Raw genomic sequence first — 20208 nt, forward strand, 5'->3', positions numbered from 1 at the left:
CGACGCTCTCATTGGCTCCTCGAGCAGCATTCTCGGGCGGGTCGATCGGCAATATCGTACTTTCTTGCTCGAAATGGGAAGGCTTCTCTTGGCGCTCCGGCATGTGCAGCTTACACCAGGTCGAACTCTCATCAATATCGCCATATAAATGGCGTGGCCACCTATTTCAGTCCTCATAGCATAAGCCATAAGATAGGTATCCCACCACCGACAGCCCCATCTCCCAAAACATCATGGTCCCATCCGCACAGTCCAGCCAGACCCAGAAGGTCAAGAAAACACCCCTACAGCTCATCTCCCAAGGCGCCTGTCTCCCCGGTATTCCCAAGCATCCTAGCTTTGCTGCAGAGCGGCAATGGATGTTGGAGAAGATGGCGCTGGCCTTCCGAGTGTTTGCACGCTTGGGGTATACGGACGGCATGGCAGGCCACATCTCCATCAGGGATCCAGAGAACCCACATACATTCTGGACGGTGTGTTGTCGCCTGGTTGGCGTGGGCTCTCTTGAATATTGACTTGTTCTAGAATCCACTGGCGGTACATTTTGCCCTACTCAAGGCAAGCGATATGATTCTCGTCAACTATGAAGGTGTTCCTATTGGCGGTACATTACCCCCCTCCCGGTTGCTGGTCCAGTACAGCTGGCCTATGTTTGGTACTGACATGCTGTCCCCAGGAAACATGAGCCGGCCTGCCAATTCAGCAGGCTTTTTCATCCACAGTGCCGTCCACAAAGCCCGACCAGACGTTGTGGCCGCATGCCACACCCATAGTCCCCATGGCATGGCGTGGAGTGCTTTTGGACGGCCGCTGGAAATGCTGACCCAAGATGCCGCTTATCTCTATGGTGATGCTCAGGCAGTATACCAGGTTTGAATTTGACCTCTACTCCATTCATGGCGATCAAGCTGACAGCGGAGTGCAGGACTTTGGAGGTGTTGTCCTCACACAGGAGGAAGGCGACCGCATCGGTGCCGCCCTCGGTACGTCTCCCATCCTCTAATCCACACCCCAAGCTATGCTGACAAACTATCAGGCCCGAGAGGCAAAGGGATGATCTTGCAGAACCACGGCCTTCTTACAGTCGGTTCCACTGTCGACGAGGCATGCTTCCTGATGACTCTAATGGAACGCGCATGCCAGACCCAACTGCTTGCCGAAGCTGCGGCGGCAAATGGACTGGCCAAGGTCTACATCCCGGAGGAGAGTGCCAAGTACACGTTTGAGAACTCAAGTGATCCTGAGACACTGTATTGGGAGGGGCAGCCTGACTTGCAGTATGAGGAGTACTTGGCCAAAGGAGAACATCGGGGTTAGATACACTGCGAGTGAACTGGGTTATTTCACTTGATCAGTAGCACTTGATAATATCAAGGATAAATTCAAGTAGGCCCAATTAACCGCCTTCGTCTCAAGCGTGCGCTTTTGTCTTTTCTTTATCTCCAGTCGCACCAGAGGTGGTGAGTTCGCGCTGGGGCTTCACGAGGAACTCGCCCCGGGCATGGAAAAGAGCATCGCCTGATTTTACTATGAAGCCGTGCCGGCTTTTTCACACCCGAAGCCGGTCCAAAGAGCTGGACTTCGGAGCTTCTCGCTTCATCTCGGGCGTTGCAACGGGGGTCGTTTAATCGGACATAAGGTGCTCCAGTACTCGCCTACTTCTCAATGTATGATCATGGTGTATATATTCCAACATCTCTTCACTATTTCTCACCACTCTCACTTTACTTTTGCACGCATCTCACCAACGCGGGCATTATGGTGTTTGGCCAGGGCAGCGGTAACCGTGAAGATACCCTGCAAGGCTCGGCAGACGAAAGGGAGGGAAAGTTTACACCCCTAACCCTTTCTGCCTCCTGATCTCCGCCCCCAGATGGCGGGTTCGCAACATGGTGCGTAGTGGCGGGAGCTTGGTGCAGCTCATTTTGTAGTTTTGGGTGGTTGAACAGTAAGCTTGAGAACTTGCTTTAATTCTCCTGGTCCTATTTTCGTTTATCATCAACCCCTTTGTAGCCAAAAGTCCAGCAGCCCTATGACAATCACCCCTCAACTTTGAGTAGGTTACTTAAAGATAGTAGAGAGACCGTCCACCGCTGAGTTTGGAAACTCATCACCGAAATCATATCCATTCATGGTGTCAGCCAACCCGAGCGTCACCTGTTACATCGTCCATAGACCGATCTTACAGGGTTTTGGCACGTCTTGAGCGGCTAACCTTGGCTCTCTGAGTGAGCATATGCCCGTACAGGATGTAAAAGGCTACTGAGAGTTAGTATAGAAACGGCTGGGCTCGACACTTTGATTCTCATACCAGGTAGATAAATAGCTAGTCCAAACCAGAGCAGATACTGATATGTCGAATTTCTAGCTTTAGATGGCTCAATAACTTTGTAGACAAGACGCGCCTCGGATAGGATGCCGATCGGGTAAAGAACAATGAACAAATTGTATCTTGGCAGCGGTCAGTATTTCTCAGTCATCACATCGTGGTGGTTCATACCTTGCCCAGAGTAGGATCGACGGCACAGATGAAGTCCCTGTCTGAAACGCAAAATACAGATATCTCACCGTATCAGCCAGATTCCAAGCCATAAGCATATAACTATACGCCGACTCTCCCGCCACAACATCTGGGTAATTTCTAGTAATAGCCCAGACAATGGTGTTGCGACCAGCCACCTGCAAAGCCGTTGTGGCCGGTGGAGCTCGGACGAGACCAGTCACAGCGTGGAGGACCTCCAACACAGTCAGAGTCTCACTCCATCGCGCTGTGGCGCTTAGTTTGTCCCAAACGGCGACGTTGCCGCCGGTGGTCCACAGGTAGGCGGTGCTGAGCAGGATGCAGATTCGAAGGAGCGCTGATAGGAGATTATAGATGCAGAGGTACGCGTTCGAAACCCTGCGGGGCTGTGTTTGCGATGTTGGTCGCGCCATGGTTTGCGAATGCGAAGATGACGGGTTTAAAAAAAACTCAAGCCACATTGAACCACGTTGCTAATTTCTCACCTCGGCTCAAGTTGTTCGCTGGCTAACCGGCGTGGAGAAAACCCCGGTCTCGCAATAGAATTTCCTATTTGGGATGTTTCCCCGGTGCTTGTCACTGAGATTCGACCAAGGGGGGCTTGTCGTTGATCGACATTTAGACTCTCCTCGCAAATGGATGTCGATATCTAGACCTACGGATCTCACGGTATTTCAGCCCTGTGATGCTTTTGTTTGCGTGTAACAAGGGGAAGGGCTGATTTGCTATCGGTATTTATTCTTCAAGGTGGCGAGATTACCTCGTCACATTTCTTTCCTTTCAGTGTCTTTCTTCCCTTCAGGTATACATCCAGATACACATCTAGACGCAATACTACAGCCCTAGCAATTGCGCCCCCCTCTTTACAATGACGAAATTTGGTTCATCATCCTACAAGTCGCCACTCGGCAAGATTGGCCCAGACTATGTCGAGTTGGAATCAATCGCTTCGAGGTCAAACTCCATCGATGAAGCAGCTCCCCCGAATCCCCAGTACACTGGCAAGATAAACCCACTAGATGAACAGCTACGGCTATGGAGAGCCATCCGGCGGTTCCCAAAGGTGGCAGCCTACTGTCTCGTCATGAACATCGCCGTCGTCGGTCTCGGCTACACGCTCGTCATCAACGCCGCCATTCTCGGCAACAACGCATTCATGCAGGACTTTGGCACGAAATACAAAGGAAAGTGGATTATTCCTCAGCCATACACGTCTCTCTGGACCGCCTTCGTTCCCATCGGTGGAGTCATTGGTGCTCTTCTTGGAGGATGGCTGCAGGGCCGTCTTGGACGAAAGTTCACTTTCATGACTGGCAGCCTGTTTTATGCAGTCGGGGCATCAGTTGTGTTCAGTTCTTCCTTACCCGAGGCCCGAGATATGAAGAGAATTATTCTTACTGTCGGAGTCGCTGTTCAGGGCCTTGCTGTCGCCCTGCTTCAGACAGTAACCAACACCTACCTTTCAGAGGTGACGCCTATTTCTCTGCGAGGACCCGCAATGGCCATGATTCCAACCTTTACCTTGCTTGGCCAGCTTCTCGGATCAATGGTGGTGTTTCTAGTGGGAGACATCAAGGGAAGCAGGGCGTATCAAATTCCCTTTGGTTCCCAGTGGATATTTGCCGTCATCGCCTTTCTCCTCTCTCTCATCATCCCCGAAAGTCCTATTCATCATCTACGAAAGGGAAAACACGACAAGGCTATGAGAGCAGCGAGACGACTATACTCTCCCAAGGTCCCCGAGCATACCGCACTGAAGGTGTTCCACGTCATCCTCGCAGAAGAAGCCGCCCTAGGCAAGGCCACTTACATCGCCTGTTTCCGAGGCGTCAACCGTCGTCGAACTCTGATTGTGCTCCTTGCCAGTGCCATTCCGGCAATGTTTGGCCTGGACCTCTTATCAAACACCCCATACTTTCTGAATACTATTGGCATTGAAGAGCCTACCAACATGCTGTTCCTGATTGGTGGAATCGTCGCCGGTATGCTGGCTAATGCTGCGGGTATCTTTGTTCTGTCGCGTCGAGGCATGCGTATCATGACACTCGTGACTATGAGTCTGGCCGCTGTCTTCTGGGCTGTGATGGGTGTGTCCGGCTTCTGGGGTGGAGAGATCCCGGCGTATGTTGCTGCCGGAGTCTTGATGTCCGTTATCATCGTTTGCGGTCTCGGCGCTTGGCCAGCGAGTTACGCCTACATCGGACAGACCAGCTCTATGCAAGTTCGAGCATTGACCCAGGGTCTTGTTGGCGTACTGTCTCAGGGCTTGTCTGCCATCATGAACGCGATACTGCCTGTCCTCTACAACCCAGACTCGGGTAATATGGGTGGCAAGCTTGGGTTTGTGTACACGGGACTATGTCTGATTGCTGTGGTCCTAGGATGGCTGTTTTTGCCAGAGCTGAAGGGGCGAAGTGTGGTTGAGGTTGATAGGATGTTTGAGATGAGGCTATCTACGAGGAACTTTGCGAAATTCAAGCTAGATACCTACGAGCCACGGAGGGGGGAAGCCGCTTGAACCAGTCGGTTCAGACAGTTGATTTATACGTGTATTTTTGTTGTTTTTTTGGGCATCGGATGGAATGGTTATGTCGGTAGGAGCGACACTTTTGTCTCGAATTTTCTTGAAAGATGTTGAGTCGGCAGATAGAGGTTGTATGGGGAGTTATGCAATATCAAACTTGAGAATAACGTTGTGTTGTCAGCTACAGCCTTTTCTATTGCTTCCTGTGTACTGTACTGATCAATAGAGACTATCGGCCTGATATTTCTATCCGCATAAATCCACCCAACCTCAACCTTCCCATCTATGTCTGAAGGAACTGGCGCTTCGAAAACGAAAGATTGAATCCCTCTTCAGCTTCAGCATCTCTTTTGCGCTTCCTCAAAGGGGTAAATATGCTCTCATCAAACGGCACAGTCCTATCCGATGTATCAGAGTCACTCGATTCGTCCTCGTCCTCATCTTGGTCTTCATGTGTGAGAGGTTCATCCTGTGGAAGCCTCAGGGCAGCCAAAGTCTCATCTTGTAGCCGGTCATATCGCCAACACACTTCGTACTTGTTCCCGACCAGAATGTGCATAAACCATAGAGCAAGGTTTATGGTCCATGTTTCGTGGCTTTCCAAGTCCCCCTGGCGATGATTCGCCCAAGGAATGGAGATGTATTCCATCAGTCCGTCTCGAATCAGTTGTCTCTGCAGCACCTTCGTGTCTTGGGACCCATCAGCTACAAAAGTTAGCGTTTAGCCTCGGTTTAAGAGAGAGCCACAGGATACTTGCCGGACTTTATGCTCCGGGGCCTCACACGGAAGATGAAGGCTTCATGGCAGGTAAGGATGCAGCCGTAGCGGCACATATTCTGTATGCAATAGGTGTAGGCTTGCTTGATAGGCCAGGCCAAATCGTGGCCCGACCGTCCTCGCTCCCACTCCCCAGACTCGTTGATAAGGGGTACTTCAGCCATCCACTTGCTCTTCCATTTCTCTGCCGGCTTATACTCTTTCGGAAACCTCTCAGGCCGGTGGGTATCAGGGTCAGGGTCGCCGGTACGAGGGCTGGTATTCCGCAAAGTTGTGCCCGAGTCTGGCCGTAGTCCCTTGAGGGATTGCATTCTTGGCGTCCTCGCCTCGACAGAACATTCTCTGCGGGGCAATTGACGCTGTTTCTCAGGCCTTGGAGGAGGTTCTGACGGCTCATCATCTTGCGGGGCGTCCCCTTTGGACCACACAGCCGAGTGAAATTCTTGGCGGATTGGACGGAGAGCCGCGGTGACGATTCTTTTGGTCCATACGGCATACAATTCTCTGGTGTCGTCTTCATTCCGCTCAACACAATCCGTTTCATCGTCGATGTCGGGATAAGCAGGAAGATCTCGGCCCTCCCGACGAGCTTCTTCCAGCAGACGACCTCCAAATGACTCCTTGAAGACGTTGAAGTCGTGAAACTCGTCCCATTTCTTGATCTGTTTCGGAGCGTGCCACTTTTGATTGCGCGAATTGGTCTTTCGTTTCGGTGGACGATGCGAGACGATCGGGTTCGGGTGGGTGAGAAACTCGAGGATCGAGGTGGCTGGTTCCGTTCCGGTCATGGCTAAATGTGAAACACGAGAGATAAAACGAAGCACTACGCTCTACTACGCAGAAGAGGTTGGAATGCAACCCGAGGTGACACGAGACAGAGCCTGGGCCAGGGATGAATCTGGCCAATTTAAAGACGCCGGACGCGCCGTGAGACCTCCAGCACACCCTCTTCCCATTATCAATGAACTCAAATAGCGAGTCGCATGTACGTTGGTGATATCCTTGCAGCAAAGCACCTCTCGTTGGCTGCATGTCAACCTCGTGACCCCCACAGACGCCATCCCGCCAGGCCGATTGGAGCTAACGGGCCGTCCCTTGCTCCCGTCATGCACGACAGCGCCATGTCATCAGCTCGAGGCAGGTAACATGCGTTATAAAGTTCCCAAGGGGGGACATGTCTCGCAGCCAACATGTTGCCGCTGCCAAATACCCCTCAGCTCTTGCACATGCCCTGATGTCGACATGCCCAAGCGTCGACAGCCCCCAAAGCCTCTCCCGAAGGAGCTGCCGCTGTGTGATGGGCCGAAACTTGGATTGTTCCAGCACCACGGATCTCGCATTCAATGGCTTGAGAGACTCAACAAGGATGACGAGGATGAGGATTCGCCAACAGAGGGCTACGTATTTCGCGCAAAAATTCGCAACCGAGAATACGCAATCAAAGTTGTAAGAAGCAAGCGGCCGCTAGCTATCGCGCGCTGATGATTGTTTTGCTCAAGTTCAAATTTCACGACCCGAGGAGCGACGACTACTTCTGGGAGCCCCTGGTGGGCGAGGACATCAGTTTACAGACGGTCGCCTACTACACGGACCCTTTCTACGCTGAATGCAGAGCCTATGGTCGGATTCAAGAAGCCATCAAGAAAGGCTACTTGAAACCCGACATTGTCGTCCCCTGCCATGGATTCTTCTTTCTCCAAGAAAGAGACGAGAAAATCCTTCAAGGCCGCAACATCGATCTTGAGGCAGACCAGGTAGACCTAGAATATCAGCGTTCAACTCCCGGAGGATATAGACCCAGAGCCATTATCAAAGATCTCGCATCGGCAGATCCAGGTATCAACCAAGACAATCTATACCGGATTCTTGGTGATATCGTAAGGCTAAACAGCCAGCGGGTTTTTAACATGGATATCCGGCTCGACAACTATAGGGACGGCAAGCTTGTGGATTTCGGGTCCTCGTGGACAGAGCCGCACATTCTCCTGGATGCGTTGGACGAGGAGGCAGCTGACGAGTCTAGACTGGCGGATCGGACTAAGTTCAGCCAGATGGTGGAGGATGAAAAGATACCCAATCCCAAGAATGTTATTATAGCTGTTCATCGTATGAGGCTGAGGCCTCGACGGTTACGAGTTTAATATAGTGTTGATACATAATTTTTGCATCGATTGACAACACTGGTTGGGGCCGGTCACGCTTGATGAAGGTCCTGAAGGGTCTCGATACATGTATAGATAATCCCCAAACGGTCAATATTAACGGTGATGGCGATCTTCTTTTTCGCCTTCTTTCATAATGCCTTTCTATAATTCGTGATGATCGCACTTTTCAAATGTAGTCAACCCCTTAGTCACAGTAGCAAAGAACATAACTTCACTGGTGGCATTTGCACCTAAACCCGCCGGCCTATTACTAAGACAAGACATCAAACTTGAGCTCGGTAAGCTCTTTTTCCTCGTCATGAATCTCACCGTGGGCCAGGTCCTCACACCAACTTTCTTTAATAGTGGCGGTGTCACCGAGGTGCAGTCTGCCTACCCTAACGTGATTTACTATGACACCGCCCACCCCCTAACCCCGCCCGCATTGTCACGTCTCAATTATATCATCACATCTTAGCATAATTAATTCTCAAAAATTCAATATCGCTTCAATTGCCTTCTAATTTTGAATATGGCTTCTCATGAGACTGATAAAGAGTATCTTATATGCATAGCTTTAGAAGATGCAGAAACAATCGGTATTCGCGCCGCCTCTCGCAAGCACGGGATCAAGAGGACGACATTAAGAGACCGCCGCGCTAATGCAACTGAGATACACAAAGCACATGAAAAATATCAGAAATTAAGCTTCAAGCAAGAAGACGATATTATACAATGGATCCTTGATCGCGAGGATATAAATTCCCCAGTGACGAAGCAAGAAGTGCATGCTTTCGCCGCGTATGTCGCCGCCCGGGCTAATCCAGACGAGCACCTAGGAAAACACTAGGTCAAGAGATTTCTTTCCCGTCACGAGGATATAAAAATAAAGCCATCACGACTTATTAAAGCTGCTCGAAAGTCTGCTATCACGAAAAAGGGTCTCGAGGACTACTATTCCGGCCTCGATCGTCTCATAAAGAGGAAAAATGCTAGTTTAGACCGTATCTTAAACTACGACGAGACTGGGGTTTAAGAAAGCGAGACCTACGCCGGAAAGGTACTTGGGACAGTCCTCACGATATTTGCCGAGCTATTAAAGAGTAATTCTACGCTTTGGATCTCGATTTTGGAGACAATAAGTGCGCTTAGTCGCCGTCTCATACCTCTAGTCATCTTCACTAGGAATAACCTCTAAGGATAGTGGTTTCCTGAGGTTTTTCCCGACTGGAAGTATGCCTATAGTCCCTCAGGCTGGTTGAATAATGAGCTTTTTCTTTCTTGGTTTAGAGATATCTTTCTACCGGAGACATAGCCGGCTGATCCGACCCTATGGCGTATCCTCGTTCTGGACCGCCATAAGACGCATTTGACGCTAGATTTTATGCTGGAAGCGTGGAATCATAAGGTATGGCCTAGTTGGCTACCTTCCTACTCGTCATATATCACTTAGCCGCTCGATGTCGCACTTTTTAGCCCGTTAAAGATATTTTATCACGAGGAAATACGGGACTGGGTATCCTATGAGACGACATCGCCAGTCCAAAAATAGCGCTTTCTCATAGCATATAAAAAAGCATCAAAAAGAGCTTTTACACAGGAGAATATATAGACCGGCTTTTGTGCTTTTGGCATATGGCCGACGACTTCTAAGCCCGCCTTAGCAAAGTAGGTGCCGCCAAAGCGTTCTCATATCGCAATTTCTCCCCTAAGAACATCAAAGAAAAGCTCGTCGGCTAAGATCTATCCGTGGGATATGCCTTATTCTAGTCTTGATATCAGAAAGTAGCTTAACTACGCTGTTGATTGTGGAATCATAGTCCCCCGGGTCGCCCGGACCTCTCTTAAGAACTCAGGCAAGGAAATCGATATATTACGCATAGAAAACACTAACATGAAGCTCCAATTAGCATACCATCGGGCGAGGGAAAGCGCACATAAGAGAATAGGAAGAAAAGCGGTTCAATTGGACCCAAACCATGCTTTTCCCGATATCGTACGGATCAAAAAGGCGCGCGATAAAGCAGAGAAGCAGGCGGCAATATCAGAGAAAGCTAGTATTCGCAAATCAACAAAGAAATAGAGGAAAAATAAACCTCTTGCAGAAAATAGTATTTTTAGTCAGTTTTTCAAATGATTTTTCATTTGAAGCTATTTTCATTATAAAATTAACATGTGTTGCCGACCGTTGATTCCTGTGGCGATGCGAAATTGGTGGGCGGGGTCGGGGGGTGGGCGGTGTCATGGTAAATCACGTTAGATTCAAACACCACTGCCAGAGTGCCTTCCCTCTGCCCTTTCGGCGGATTAGCTCATATAATAGCGGGTTCCCTATTGTGATTTTGTTTAACCCTTCAGAACCATCTGCGATTTATATCTTTGTCCGCGTGCTATTGTTCTGTTTTTGAGATCTCGATCTTGACGTACACTGACGTCATTATTTGACGCGTCGTTTAGCGCCAGAGAAACCAAAGCTCCCGTCATGTGAGGTCGAAAACGTGCGCGTCCTGTTTTCGTCAGATCTATGACGTCAACGTGGCTGCAAGACAACAACAGTCGCTGCCTGGACTGCACGACATAAAACCATCCTTTTCCTCTCTTCAACACCATCGCCAAGGCTCTTTCTCACACCCGAAAACGAAAGAAGAACCAGCATCGCCATGTTTTCCGCCACTATCATCTCCTTCCTCCAGCTTTGGCTCGCCTCGCTTGCCTTTGCTGCCCCTCTCGCCGAAGGAGGGGTTGAGGCAACCAAGGCCAACCCGTGGCAGTACGGCACCGGCGGTGGAATCATTGGCTTTATCATTCTCATTCTCGACATCCTTGTCTGGAGTACGCAGTCCTGCTTTCTCTCCTGCTCGTATACCACGCTAACAGATGTCCCCTTACAGTCGAAGTCCTCCAGTCGAACCGTCCTCCCATGCACAAGCTTCTTTGGTGTCTCGTCGTCTTCATCTTCCCCATCGTGGGCATGATCATCTACTGGTTGTTCTCGAACCGCAAGGAGCACCAGCGAGGAGCCGGATACCAGCCAGTTGGCTAAATGTTGTACCTTTGGTCGCCGTCGTTTGCCTGGCAAGGATACGAGTTACGAGCTTAGCATGGCGCGAGGGAAAGCGGTCAGGGTAGATCGACGACGAGACATGAGATGACTTTCGAGGATTGATTGATTATTCGGCGTTGGGATCGAGTAGCAGGCGGAATACGGAACACCAAGACTGGCACCCCTTCTTTCAGGACAGTGGAATTAACCTATTGAAACATCGTGTTTGTCACTACCGTGGAAAGCGAAGGCGTTTCCGTGAATTGCGTGATTACTCGTCTCTTTTGCATCTTCTTTTGTTCTTCGACGGCTTTGCGATACCTGGTTTTCTACCTTTATTTGGACCTGTCACTGCTACGGACTCTCAACGCTTCGCCAAGCCGGATAGGAGCCGATACTCCCCTCGCTCGTTCCTCCCCCCCCTCTTGTATTAATTGGCCTTGGTGCTGCTAGATCCCTTGTCTGATGCTCGCACACGGTGCTTAGTGGTGCTTTCGAGTGCCGTAGGGCAGAAACACTACAGCTCAACCAAAAAGAGCTTGAGAGTATCCATAGGGTGGGACCTCCAATTCGCGAATCAAGTCCCCCGTTTGGTATTCATCCTACCGGACAACCGAGCTGATCCTCCCGAGGACTACTGAAATAGTCTATGGGTCCGCTGAGGATAGATGAACATAACCTTCATCGTTAATAGGACTAGTTTACGCATCTCTTCGGCATGTCCATTTATAACATTGATGCCTTTTTGATTGCTCTTCACCACAACAATGGCAAATTCGGAGCAAGTATAATATTTCCTTCTAAGTTTTGTTTCCTCGCGGCCCCATAGCTAGTCATTCTCTCGGCTCGGCGGAAGAATCCGTAGCCAGCCATTTCTTTCGTTTCGACTGCTTGTCCAACCGTGAGGGGTTAGTAATGCCTCGCCGTTGAATGGTCTTCATGGAAATAGGCTACCAATTGTCATCTTTGTTTGCGGGCGGAGGCACTTGGATCCGATATAAGCCGGCCCAGTTTCTCCCGCAACACAACCTGGATCCCTAGCCTAGGAGAATTTTAATGAGTTAACGTACATGATAAGCGAGTGGATCAGACAAGCAAGTGGATCAAAAATCCCTCATCCTACATCCTCACCATTTAATCAATTAATTCTCTACCACCTAGAATATCACAGCCAAATTACGAGGCTAGAATTCTTCTTACACTTCATGCCTATCAAAATAACCCTAAGTTAGGTCTTAAACGCGCTACAAAGTCCTATAAAGTCGGTTATGGTACACTATAGCGCCGGCATAGGGGCATACAATCTCGACGCAATACTATCCCAAACTCACACAAGCTATCCAATCTAGAAAAGCAAATCATAGTTCGATTCATTCTCGACCTAGATTCAAGAGGATTTCCTCCGCGACTTCGTGGTATAAAAAAAATAGCCAACCGACTACTCGCTAACCGGGACGCACTACCCATCGGCAAGCACTAGGCTTCCAACTTCGTCAAGCGACACAAAGAGCTTAAGACGCGTTTTTTTCATAAATACAACTACCAGAAGGCTAAATGCAAAGATCTAATTATTATTTACAATTAGTTTAGGCTCGTGGAGAACATAATCGCGAAATATAGTATCGACCTAGCTAATATCTATAACTTTAACGAGGTTAGCTTTATAATAGGCATCATTACAAGCGAAATAGTCATCACAGGCTCAGAAAGGCGTGCAAGACCGAAATCAGTGCAGCCTAGAAACCGGGAATGGATTACTATCATCCAGGCGATCAATGCAGAAGACTAGGCGATCCCGCCATTCATCATTAGTGCAGGCCAGTATCACCTTACCAACTAATACCAAGACAACAACCTCCCAGACAACTAGGCTATTACAACATCTCCCAATAGCTAGACCAATAATAAGCTAGGTCTTAAGTAGCTAAAGCACTTCGACCGGTGCACAAACGCGCGATCAATTAGCCGCTATCGGCTTCTAATCCTCGACGGTCACGAAAGTCATCACTCTCTCGAGTTTAAGAAATATTACTAGGCAAACAAGATTATTACGCTCTATATACCGCCTCATTCGTCTCATCTACTTCAGCCTCTCAATATTAGGTACTTTAGCCTATTAAAGAAGGCTTACGGGCAAGAAATCAAACATCTGATCCGATACTCAATAACCCATGTTTCCAAGACTGAGTTCTTTCTCGCCTTCTATGCAGCGTTTCAGACCACCATGACAGAGAAAAATATCAAGTCGGCCTTTAGAGGGGCCAGGCTTGTTCCGCTTAACCCAGAAAGCATGGTATCAAAGCTTAATATGCAGCTACGTACGCCAACGCCGGTCGAGGAAAAGACCGGCCCCTCTACTACTTAGGTTTCAAAGACGCCAAAGACCATCCTTAAGGCCAAATCTCAGTCTAAATACCTCAATAAACGAATCAAAAGGCATCAAAGTAACTCTCCAAAGTCAATTCTAGAAGCATTAAAGTATCTTTCTAAGGGAACAAAGGCAATAATACATAAGAATGCCTTATTAAAGGCAGAGAACCATAACCTTCGACAAGCAAATAACCTACTAAGCCGACGCCGGAGGGCAAAAAGGACCAGATTACAGAAAGGAGGAGTAATAACAATAGGGGAAGCAAGGGAAGCAATTAATCAGATGAGTATAGATGGGCAGGTAAAGGGCAAATCATCGAGAAGTGGTGGTCAAGGAGGGTCAGCGCGACGGAGGGAAAGGCGCTATAGAGGATGCGGAAAGACAGGACATAATGCAAGAACATATCAGATAGTTATAGCAATATCTAAAGAAGAATACACCGATTAATTTAAGTTAATGAGATAATCTTTTGTGCTTTTATAAAAATTTCAATTGAGAGGGTGAGGATTTCTGATCCACTCGCTTATTTGATCCACTCGCTTATTATGTACGTTAAACAAGAACCTTGTCACTGTTCGAACAAGGTTGATGCTGATTGCACAGCTCAGTTTGGCGAAACTTCATTTTAAATGCCCCCTTAATGACGTAATCTCACTATAGCGTTCATGCGATCCATGCTCCTTCGGCCTCTTTATTCGGACTTATTTCCATCGCTACTCCATGGGCAATCCACAATGAAAGCAACGAGCGAATATTAAGAACGACGTCCAATTGATATTCAACGCGGCACAGCAGCGAAACTACGGCACAATCATCGATCAGCCATGTCATCAATTGAGGAACAGGCTCGACAGCGGCTGATACAGCAAGCTCAGCAGCGACAGTTACAGCTCATGGCCGCAAGACAACAGCAACAGAGACAAGCCGCGAACCAGACTGGACAACAGATGGGAATGGCCATGGGTTCATCCAACGCTCCAACTGGTTTATCCATGGCCACAGCCCACGACGATATCCCCATCACAAGTCCCAGTGACTTTGACCTCTTCAATGGTCGGGCCACTTCACACCCCGACTTCGTCTCGTTTCAGGCTGCCTGCCGGGATGGACCTTTATCTGTCGTCGAGTCGATCGTCACCTCCGAGCCTCACTCACCCGCTTTTCTTCACCAAGGATTGATTATCGCCCTTGGCGCCGGAAATATCGACGCTGCTCGCTATCTTCTCGGATATGGCGCTCCTGTCACTCGCCAAACACCACCGCATGTTTTGTCGGCGCCAAAAGACCGGCAGATTGCTTTATTTGAGCTTTTGACGCAGCATGGCTGGACACCTAATACCCCGGGCTTCTACGGCGCGACACTTCTTCCCAGAGTTGTCACCGACGACAGCCTCGTCGAGTGGTTCCTCACACATGGTGCAGATCCAAATCTAGGCGTTCAGCGTGATAACCGCGATCGCTTTGGTGGGCCTGAGACAGACTCCTGCGCCGCGCTCGAAATAGCCTCATCACGAGGCAGCGTTGAATCAGTGCGCAAGCTCCTCGACGCTGGTGCACGCATGGAAAATGGTTCGCCGATGTATTTCGCAGCAGGTGCCTGCCCTCCGAATACAAACCCACACGCATCACCAGTCACGCCAAGCAAGGATTTCGACGAAGCCAGGATCCCCATTATGGCACTCCTCATCGAGAAAGGCGCAGACGTGAACGGCAAGCTCCAGTCCCGCCACATGACAGCCCAGTACCCCATCGTCAACGCCGTCCTAGCCGGGGCTGTGGAGAGGGTGAGATGGCTACTGAGCCAGGGGGCGGATCCTAACCTGCGAGGCGCTTATGGCAGCGCGGTCGAGTATGCGCGAAAGGCGGGGAGCGACGAGATGAAGTTGGTTCTTGGGGTTGATTCGGTGGAGACGTAGGGCCAGCTTTTGTCTGGGTATACCCATGTAACGTTTGGCGAGGTGACCATTCATGTTGTTCATGTGGAAAAGTCGCAAGACTCGAGTATTTAGCGCACAGCTGTGTGTGCAACTCGACCTCCAAAGTTGGTACAGATCTGTGAAGAATTTTGACAGGTATGCCTAGTTATAGTCATAACCTAGAATTAAGGCTATTAGAACAAAGAAGAAGAATTTACAGTGTCGTGTTAAACCCTTCTCTTTGAGCTACCCGGCTGGAGGGCTGACAATTGCAATTTCACCTCATCTGGGGCCGCTGCCAGCTTCCCCTGTCCATCAACATGACACGGCCCCCAAGGACTAAGCTAATTAAACCTTGCGCGTTCTTTCCACTTGTAATGAAACAATGAAATCCATGCCGATTGTGATTGATGGGGAACTCTGTTCATTAGAGCCGAATTGTCCGTCGGCCCCGAAGAGAGGATGCATGGTTTCATTCCCTTGAAACACAGGAGGATTCTAGCCCCGTTAGACTAAAATCTGACCCCGTTCGTCGGTTAAACCGGCGCCTATTTTGATGGACGTCTTTATGGGTATAGAAGCTTGGCTGTCCGTTGGTTGTTCAGCGCGCCTCTTTTCTTGGGTGACGTGACGACCAACAGGCTACACTCTCTTTCACTACAGACTGCCTTTCAGTCTAGCCAGTCGCTTCGCTTGTCATTCATTTTAGCCGTTGGCGTTGAAGTTAGGCAAAATGTCGTCTCACGGCTGGTCATTGTCGGCCGGTCGCGCGTTGCTCTTGTTGGCATCGCTGCCTCTTTCCACGGCTCAGGATCTTCCCGACCCTGCTTTGCCCGTTGCTGACCCTGCTGCTGCGTAAGTAACTCTACTATTGCTAGTTGTGTCCCGAGTCTAAGTCACTAACATGATCTAGCACCACCACCAGCATTGCGTTCCCTGAGGTCTTTCCTGACGTCGAGGCTCCTGCTGGGCCATCTACCACAGAGACTCTCGCAGTAGAGCCTTCTACCACGGATATTGCTATCGTGGTGGAACAAACTACCTCAACCGAAGCTCCTGTGGCTGAGACTACCACCTCGAGCTTCATTCCTGAGGGTCCCGAGACTGTGGAGACACTCAGCACTACTGGTAGCCAGACGACAACGGAGGTACCTGTACAAGACACTACCACTTCCACGGAGGTGCCCGTTCAGGATACAACTACTTCAACTGAGGTTCCAGTCCAGGACACAACCACTAGCACTGAGCTGCCAGTTGCTCCTACTACAACCTCAAGCTGGATTCCCGACGCTTCTGAGACTATCGAGCCGATCAACACCCCTGGCGCCACGACAACCTCGACGGAGCTCCCTGTCCAGGACACTACCACTAGCACTGAGCTTCCCGTTGATACTACCACCAGTACTGAGCTACCCGCTGGCACCACAACTTCGACCGAGCTGCCTGTCGATACCACGACTTCTACTGAAGTTGCTTCCGGTACTACCACCAGCACCGAAGTTCCTGTCGATACAACAACCTCCACTGAGGTGCCCATCGATGCGACAACCTCAACTGAGCTACCTGTAGACACCACTACGACTACTAACGCCTCTGTTGACACTACTACAACGGAGCAACTCCCTGAGACTACTACTACCACCAACCCTGCCGTGGACCCCACCACGACAACTGAGCAGGCCATAGATGCTACCACCACCACCGAGCAGCCAGCTGAGGAGACTTCAACCACTGCTGGACAGCCTGCCGACACTACCACCGATCAACCTCCTCAGCCTACCACCGAGGATACCAACGAGCCCACCATCACCCAGCCTCCAGTCCTCACAACAGCTACAGGTGCTGCTGCCACCTCGGCTGTCTCTTCCGTCTCAACTGAGATCCTGGGTCTCCTCCCCATCATCGACTCGTGGAAGGACGACCCTGAGAACCTCAAGGACGAGACCAAGGACAAGGTCGACGATGTTCATGACGACATTATCGCCGTGATTGTGAGCCTCGGCGGTGACCCCAACCAGGAATGTGCTGGAAAGAGGAAGAGAGGTCTGCTTGGACCTATCGGTGATATCATCAACAGCCTGGTTTGTATCGCTAAGGACCTCACTGATATCTCGGGCAACATCGTGGTTGGCAATGTGCCTGCTGTCACTGGAGCCACCGGTGGTGTTCAGTCTCAAACTGAGGACCTCACTGAAGAGGACAAGGACGAGGATAAGACCGACGAGAAGAGTGAGCAAGAATCTACCGAGAAGGAAGAGTCCACTACGGAAGAGCCAACCTCGACCACAACCTCTCCCTGCACAGACGACACTGCCGAGCACGTCACCATCATCTGCAAGCCAACCACCATCACCGAAGATGGCAACGTTCAGACTACAGAGACTTGCTTCGACTCTATCACGGTCGAAGTCACCGGCTGTTCCGTGACCGAGGCTACAACTGTCATCTCGACTACTGGCACGGCTGCTGCTATCACCCCCTGTGCCTCTGGCTCCTGCGGCGGCGGCGATGCCTGCCCTATGGACAATGCTCCCCTTAGTGGCGCTGATATGGCCCTTGTCTCGACTAAGGTTGATTGTGCTGCGGTCTCTACCATCACCACCTCTGAGGTACCTACTGGTGCCGGAGCTTTCGGTAGCAACCCCGTTACTTCGCCCACGCCCCGTGCCGAGAGCGGATCCGCTAAGAGGGACTTGGACCGTCGTGTGTTTATGCACAACACTACTCCTAACCCCTTCTACGTTGCATCTCTGAACCCTACCTGGGTCAGCCAGATCGGCGATGCTTCTGGTCATTGGTTCGACTATCCCGCCATTGGCCAGGGTTTCGCAGGTGTCAACGGCATCTACGGCTGCACTGCCGTCATCATCGTTTCTGACAAGGGTGTCTATCTGTCTCACATCTGGGAGAACCCCGTCTTCATCGACATAGACTGGAACTGGACAGACGATGAGTCTTTCAACAGAAACGCCTTTGAGGCTCTCCGTGACGGAACTGACAACGCTCGAAGTGTCACTTCTCTCGTGGGCGACGACGCCAACCCTGGTGTGCTCCACGCCAGCAACAACCCCATGGTCTTCGTCCTCACCCCCTTCACCGATGTTCTGAACGATCCCACGGGCATTACCACCTTGTTCCGCTACCAGGAACGTGCCCAGCGGCTCGCTGACAGTCTCGTCGGTGTCATCCCCGGCTCTAGTGGTCATCTGCTGGGTTACACCCGCACCAACGGCATTGATTCCACTGAGCCCATCGGCACTTGGGGTCGTGCAATCCTGGAGGTCGACATGTTCCAGGACATGATCATCACCCCCGAGGATTCTCCAGCCGGTAGCTGGGCCTTTTCTATGGGCCGATGGAGACTCTGGGTTGAGGACGGACTCGTGACTTGGCGCGACTTTATCGTTGGCGGCAGTGGTATTCAGCTGAGCGGATTTGCTACCACTAGCGACGCTCCCGCCCCCGACGCAACTCAGGCTGCTGAGGCCGTGGCGCAGCGTCTTCGAAAGAGAGATGATTCGCCTGTTGAAGAGTGCTTGGTTGTGACCCGTGCCAGCACTACGAGTGAGGCTACTTCCAGCGCCACTGAGACGACCCAGACGACCGAGTCCACAGAATCTACCGAGACGACTCAGTCTACTGAGTCTACCCAGTCGACTGAAACTACTCAGAGCTCAACTGAGACTACCGATACTACGCAAAGTTCGACTGAAACCTCTGAGACCACGGAATTAACCCAGTCCACTGAGACTACTGAGTCTACCGCCGTCTCTACTTCTGAGACCTCCGAGGCCACGACCGAGTCTACTCGACCCCCCACCACTCTCAGGACTTCTGTCATTACCACTACCTCCGCTCCCGACACCATTTCAGACAAGCCAACCACTACCGAAGCCCCTTTCACTGGACCCGTCCTCTGCGTCAACCATGGCGGTCCTCGCGTTGCTACACCTTACTGCCAGTGCTCCACCACCACCGAGGGCCAGGTCTTCTACGCCACTGCTCCTCTGATCTCGTACCACTGCACCGACTACACCACCTTCCCCTCCCCCGTGACTCCCACACCAACCAAGGAAGAGACCCCATCGCCAACCGCAACAAACCCTAACGCCGACGTCCCCGAAGTTGAATGCTCCACGCCCGACGACTGCGGCGACTGGGAAGGAAACTGCCACTTTGCCAACGACAACAACCACGTCGTCTGCCTCGCCACCGACTGGCACGACGTAAACGGCGTCCCAACCTCCGGAAAAGCCATCTGCGAATGCCTCATCCGCGAGAAACCCGCTGACCCGCCAAAGGGCACCAACCCCAACGCCGACGTGCCAGAGGTCGAGTGCTCTACGCCTGACGATTGTGGTGACTGGAAGGGAGACTGCGCGTTTGGACCTTCGAGCAACCATGTGGTTTGTCTTGCGACTGATTGGCACACAGTGAATGGTGTGCCAACTTCGGGCAAGGCTATTTGCGAGTGCATGGTTAGTGAGGCGTAGATGGGAGGTGAAATAATGTGTCTGCGTGGCGGATGTTCAGTTCATGTTGATAATCTTGAAGTAATACAATAACAGCAATTCCAACCGGGCACTTGTGTGCATAATTGCACGGTGACATCAGTTCAAGATGGCCCTGTAAACTCAGAAAAGCCTGTTTACTGGATGAGGGGATACGACGTCGTGTGATGTAGAGCTCAAAAGCACCAACGGTCACTCAATGTGAAAGAATCCAGTTGTCAATGCAACAATAGAATAAAATCCAGCCCTAAAAGGCATTGTGATAGATACATCTTCCCTTGCTAAATCGCAAGGGAGAGCTCTGGCATCCATCAGAATCGAATGGCCCAGTGAATTTTGCTCCCCCGGACTCCCAATGTGAGCACCTGGTCTCTGCTCACTCCCATGTCGCTCTCAAACT

The 20208-nt window shown here is 50.7% G+C and overlaps 7 protein-coding genes and 1 pseudogene across 8 annotated transcripts, besides 1 other annotated feature; 6 read left to right on the top strand and 2 right to left on the bottom strand.

Moving 5' to 3' along the window:
• The first annotated feature begins 194 nt into the window (after positions 1 to 194).
• On the top strand, positions 195 to 1317 carry NCS57_00938900 (annotated as a pseudogene). The gene is made up of 4 exons: positions 195 to 473; positions 526 to 870; positions 926 to 983; positions 1037 to 1317.
• Positions 195 to 1317: a sequence feature.
• Positions 1318 to 2182: 865 nt separating this feature from the next.
• On the bottom strand, positions 2183 to 2934 carry NCS57_00939000 (Very-long-chain (3R)-3-hydroxyacyl-CoA dehydratase; the record flags this gene model as incomplete). The annotated part of the gene is made up of 3 exons (XM_053059166.1): positions 2183 to 2259; positions 2312 to 2451; positions 2501 to 2934. 3 exons carry the CDS (start codon positions 2932 to 2934, stop codon positions 2183 to 2185), a joined length of 651 nt encoding a protein of 216 aa, XP_052911237.1.
• A 455-nt stretch (positions 2935 to 3389) lies between these two features.
• Positions 3390 to 5039, top strand: NCS57_00939100 (MFS domain-containing protein; the record flags this gene model as incomplete). The annotated part of the gene is made up of 1 exon (XM_053059167.1): positions 3390 to 5039. One exon carries the CDS (start codon positions 3390 to 3392, stop codon positions 5037 to 5039), a length of 1650 nt encoding a protein of 549 aa, XP_052911238.1.
• A 289-nt stretch (positions 5040 to 5328) lies between these two features.
• NCS57_00939200 (uncharacterized protein) lies at positions 5329 to 6611 on the bottom strand (the record flags this gene model as incomplete). Its single annotated transcript, XM_053059168.1, has 2 exons — positions 5329 to 5750; positions 5804 to 6611. The coding sequence occupies 2 exons, from the start codon at positions 6609 to 6611 to the stop codon at positions 5329 to 5331; spliced, it is 1230 nt and encodes a 409-aa protein (XP_052911239.1).
• A 442-nt stretch (positions 6612 to 7053) lies between these two features.
• NCS57_00939300 (uncharacterized protein) lies at positions 7054 to 7964 on the top strand (the record flags this gene model as incomplete). Its single annotated transcript, XM_053059169.1, has 2 exons — positions 7054 to 7269; positions 7323 to 7964. The coding sequence occupies exons 1-2, from the start codon at positions 7066 to 7068 to the stop codon at positions 7962 to 7964; spliced, it is 846 nt and encodes a 281-aa protein (XP_052911240.1). The 5' UTR covers positions 7054 to 7065.
• Positions 7965 to 10627: 2663 nt separating this feature from the next.
• NCS57_00939400 (PLDc-N domain-containing protein) lies at positions 10628 to 11010 on the top strand (the record flags this gene model as incomplete). The annotated part of the gene is made up of 2 exons (XM_053059170.1): positions 10628 to 10799; positions 10859 to 11010. 2 exons carry the CDS (start codon positions 10628 to 10630, stop codon positions 11008 to 11010), a joined length of 324 nt encoding a protein of 107 aa, XP_052911241.1.
• Positions 11011 to 14205: 3195 nt separating this feature from the next.
• On the top strand, positions 14206 to 15297 carry NCS57_00939500 (uncharacterized protein; the record flags this gene model as incomplete). Its single annotated transcript, XM_053059171.1, has 1 exon — positions 14206 to 15297. One exon carries the CDS (start codon positions 14206 to 14208, stop codon positions 15295 to 15297), a length of 1092 nt encoding a protein of 363 aa, XP_052911242.1.
• Positions 15298 to 16030: 733 nt separating this feature from the next.
• On the top strand, positions 16031 to 19790 carry NCS57_00939600 (uncharacterized protein; the record flags this gene model as incomplete). Its single annotated transcript, XM_053059172.1, has 2 exons — positions 16031 to 16152; positions 16211 to 19790. 2 exons carry the CDS (start codon positions 16031 to 16033, stop codon positions 19788 to 19790), a joined length of 3702 nt encoding a protein of 1233 aa, XP_052911243.1.
• Between the last annotated feature and the right edge of the window lie 418 nt (positions 19791 to 20208).

This window comes from Fusarium keratoplasticum, chromosome 7, assembly GCF_025433545.1.
Source record: "Fusarium keratoplasticum isolate Fu6.1 chromosome 7, whole genome shotgun sequence".
NCBI classification, from domain to species: Eukaryota; Fungi; Ascomycota; class Sordariomycetes; order Hypocreales; family Nectriaceae; genus Fusarium; species Fusarium keratoplasticum.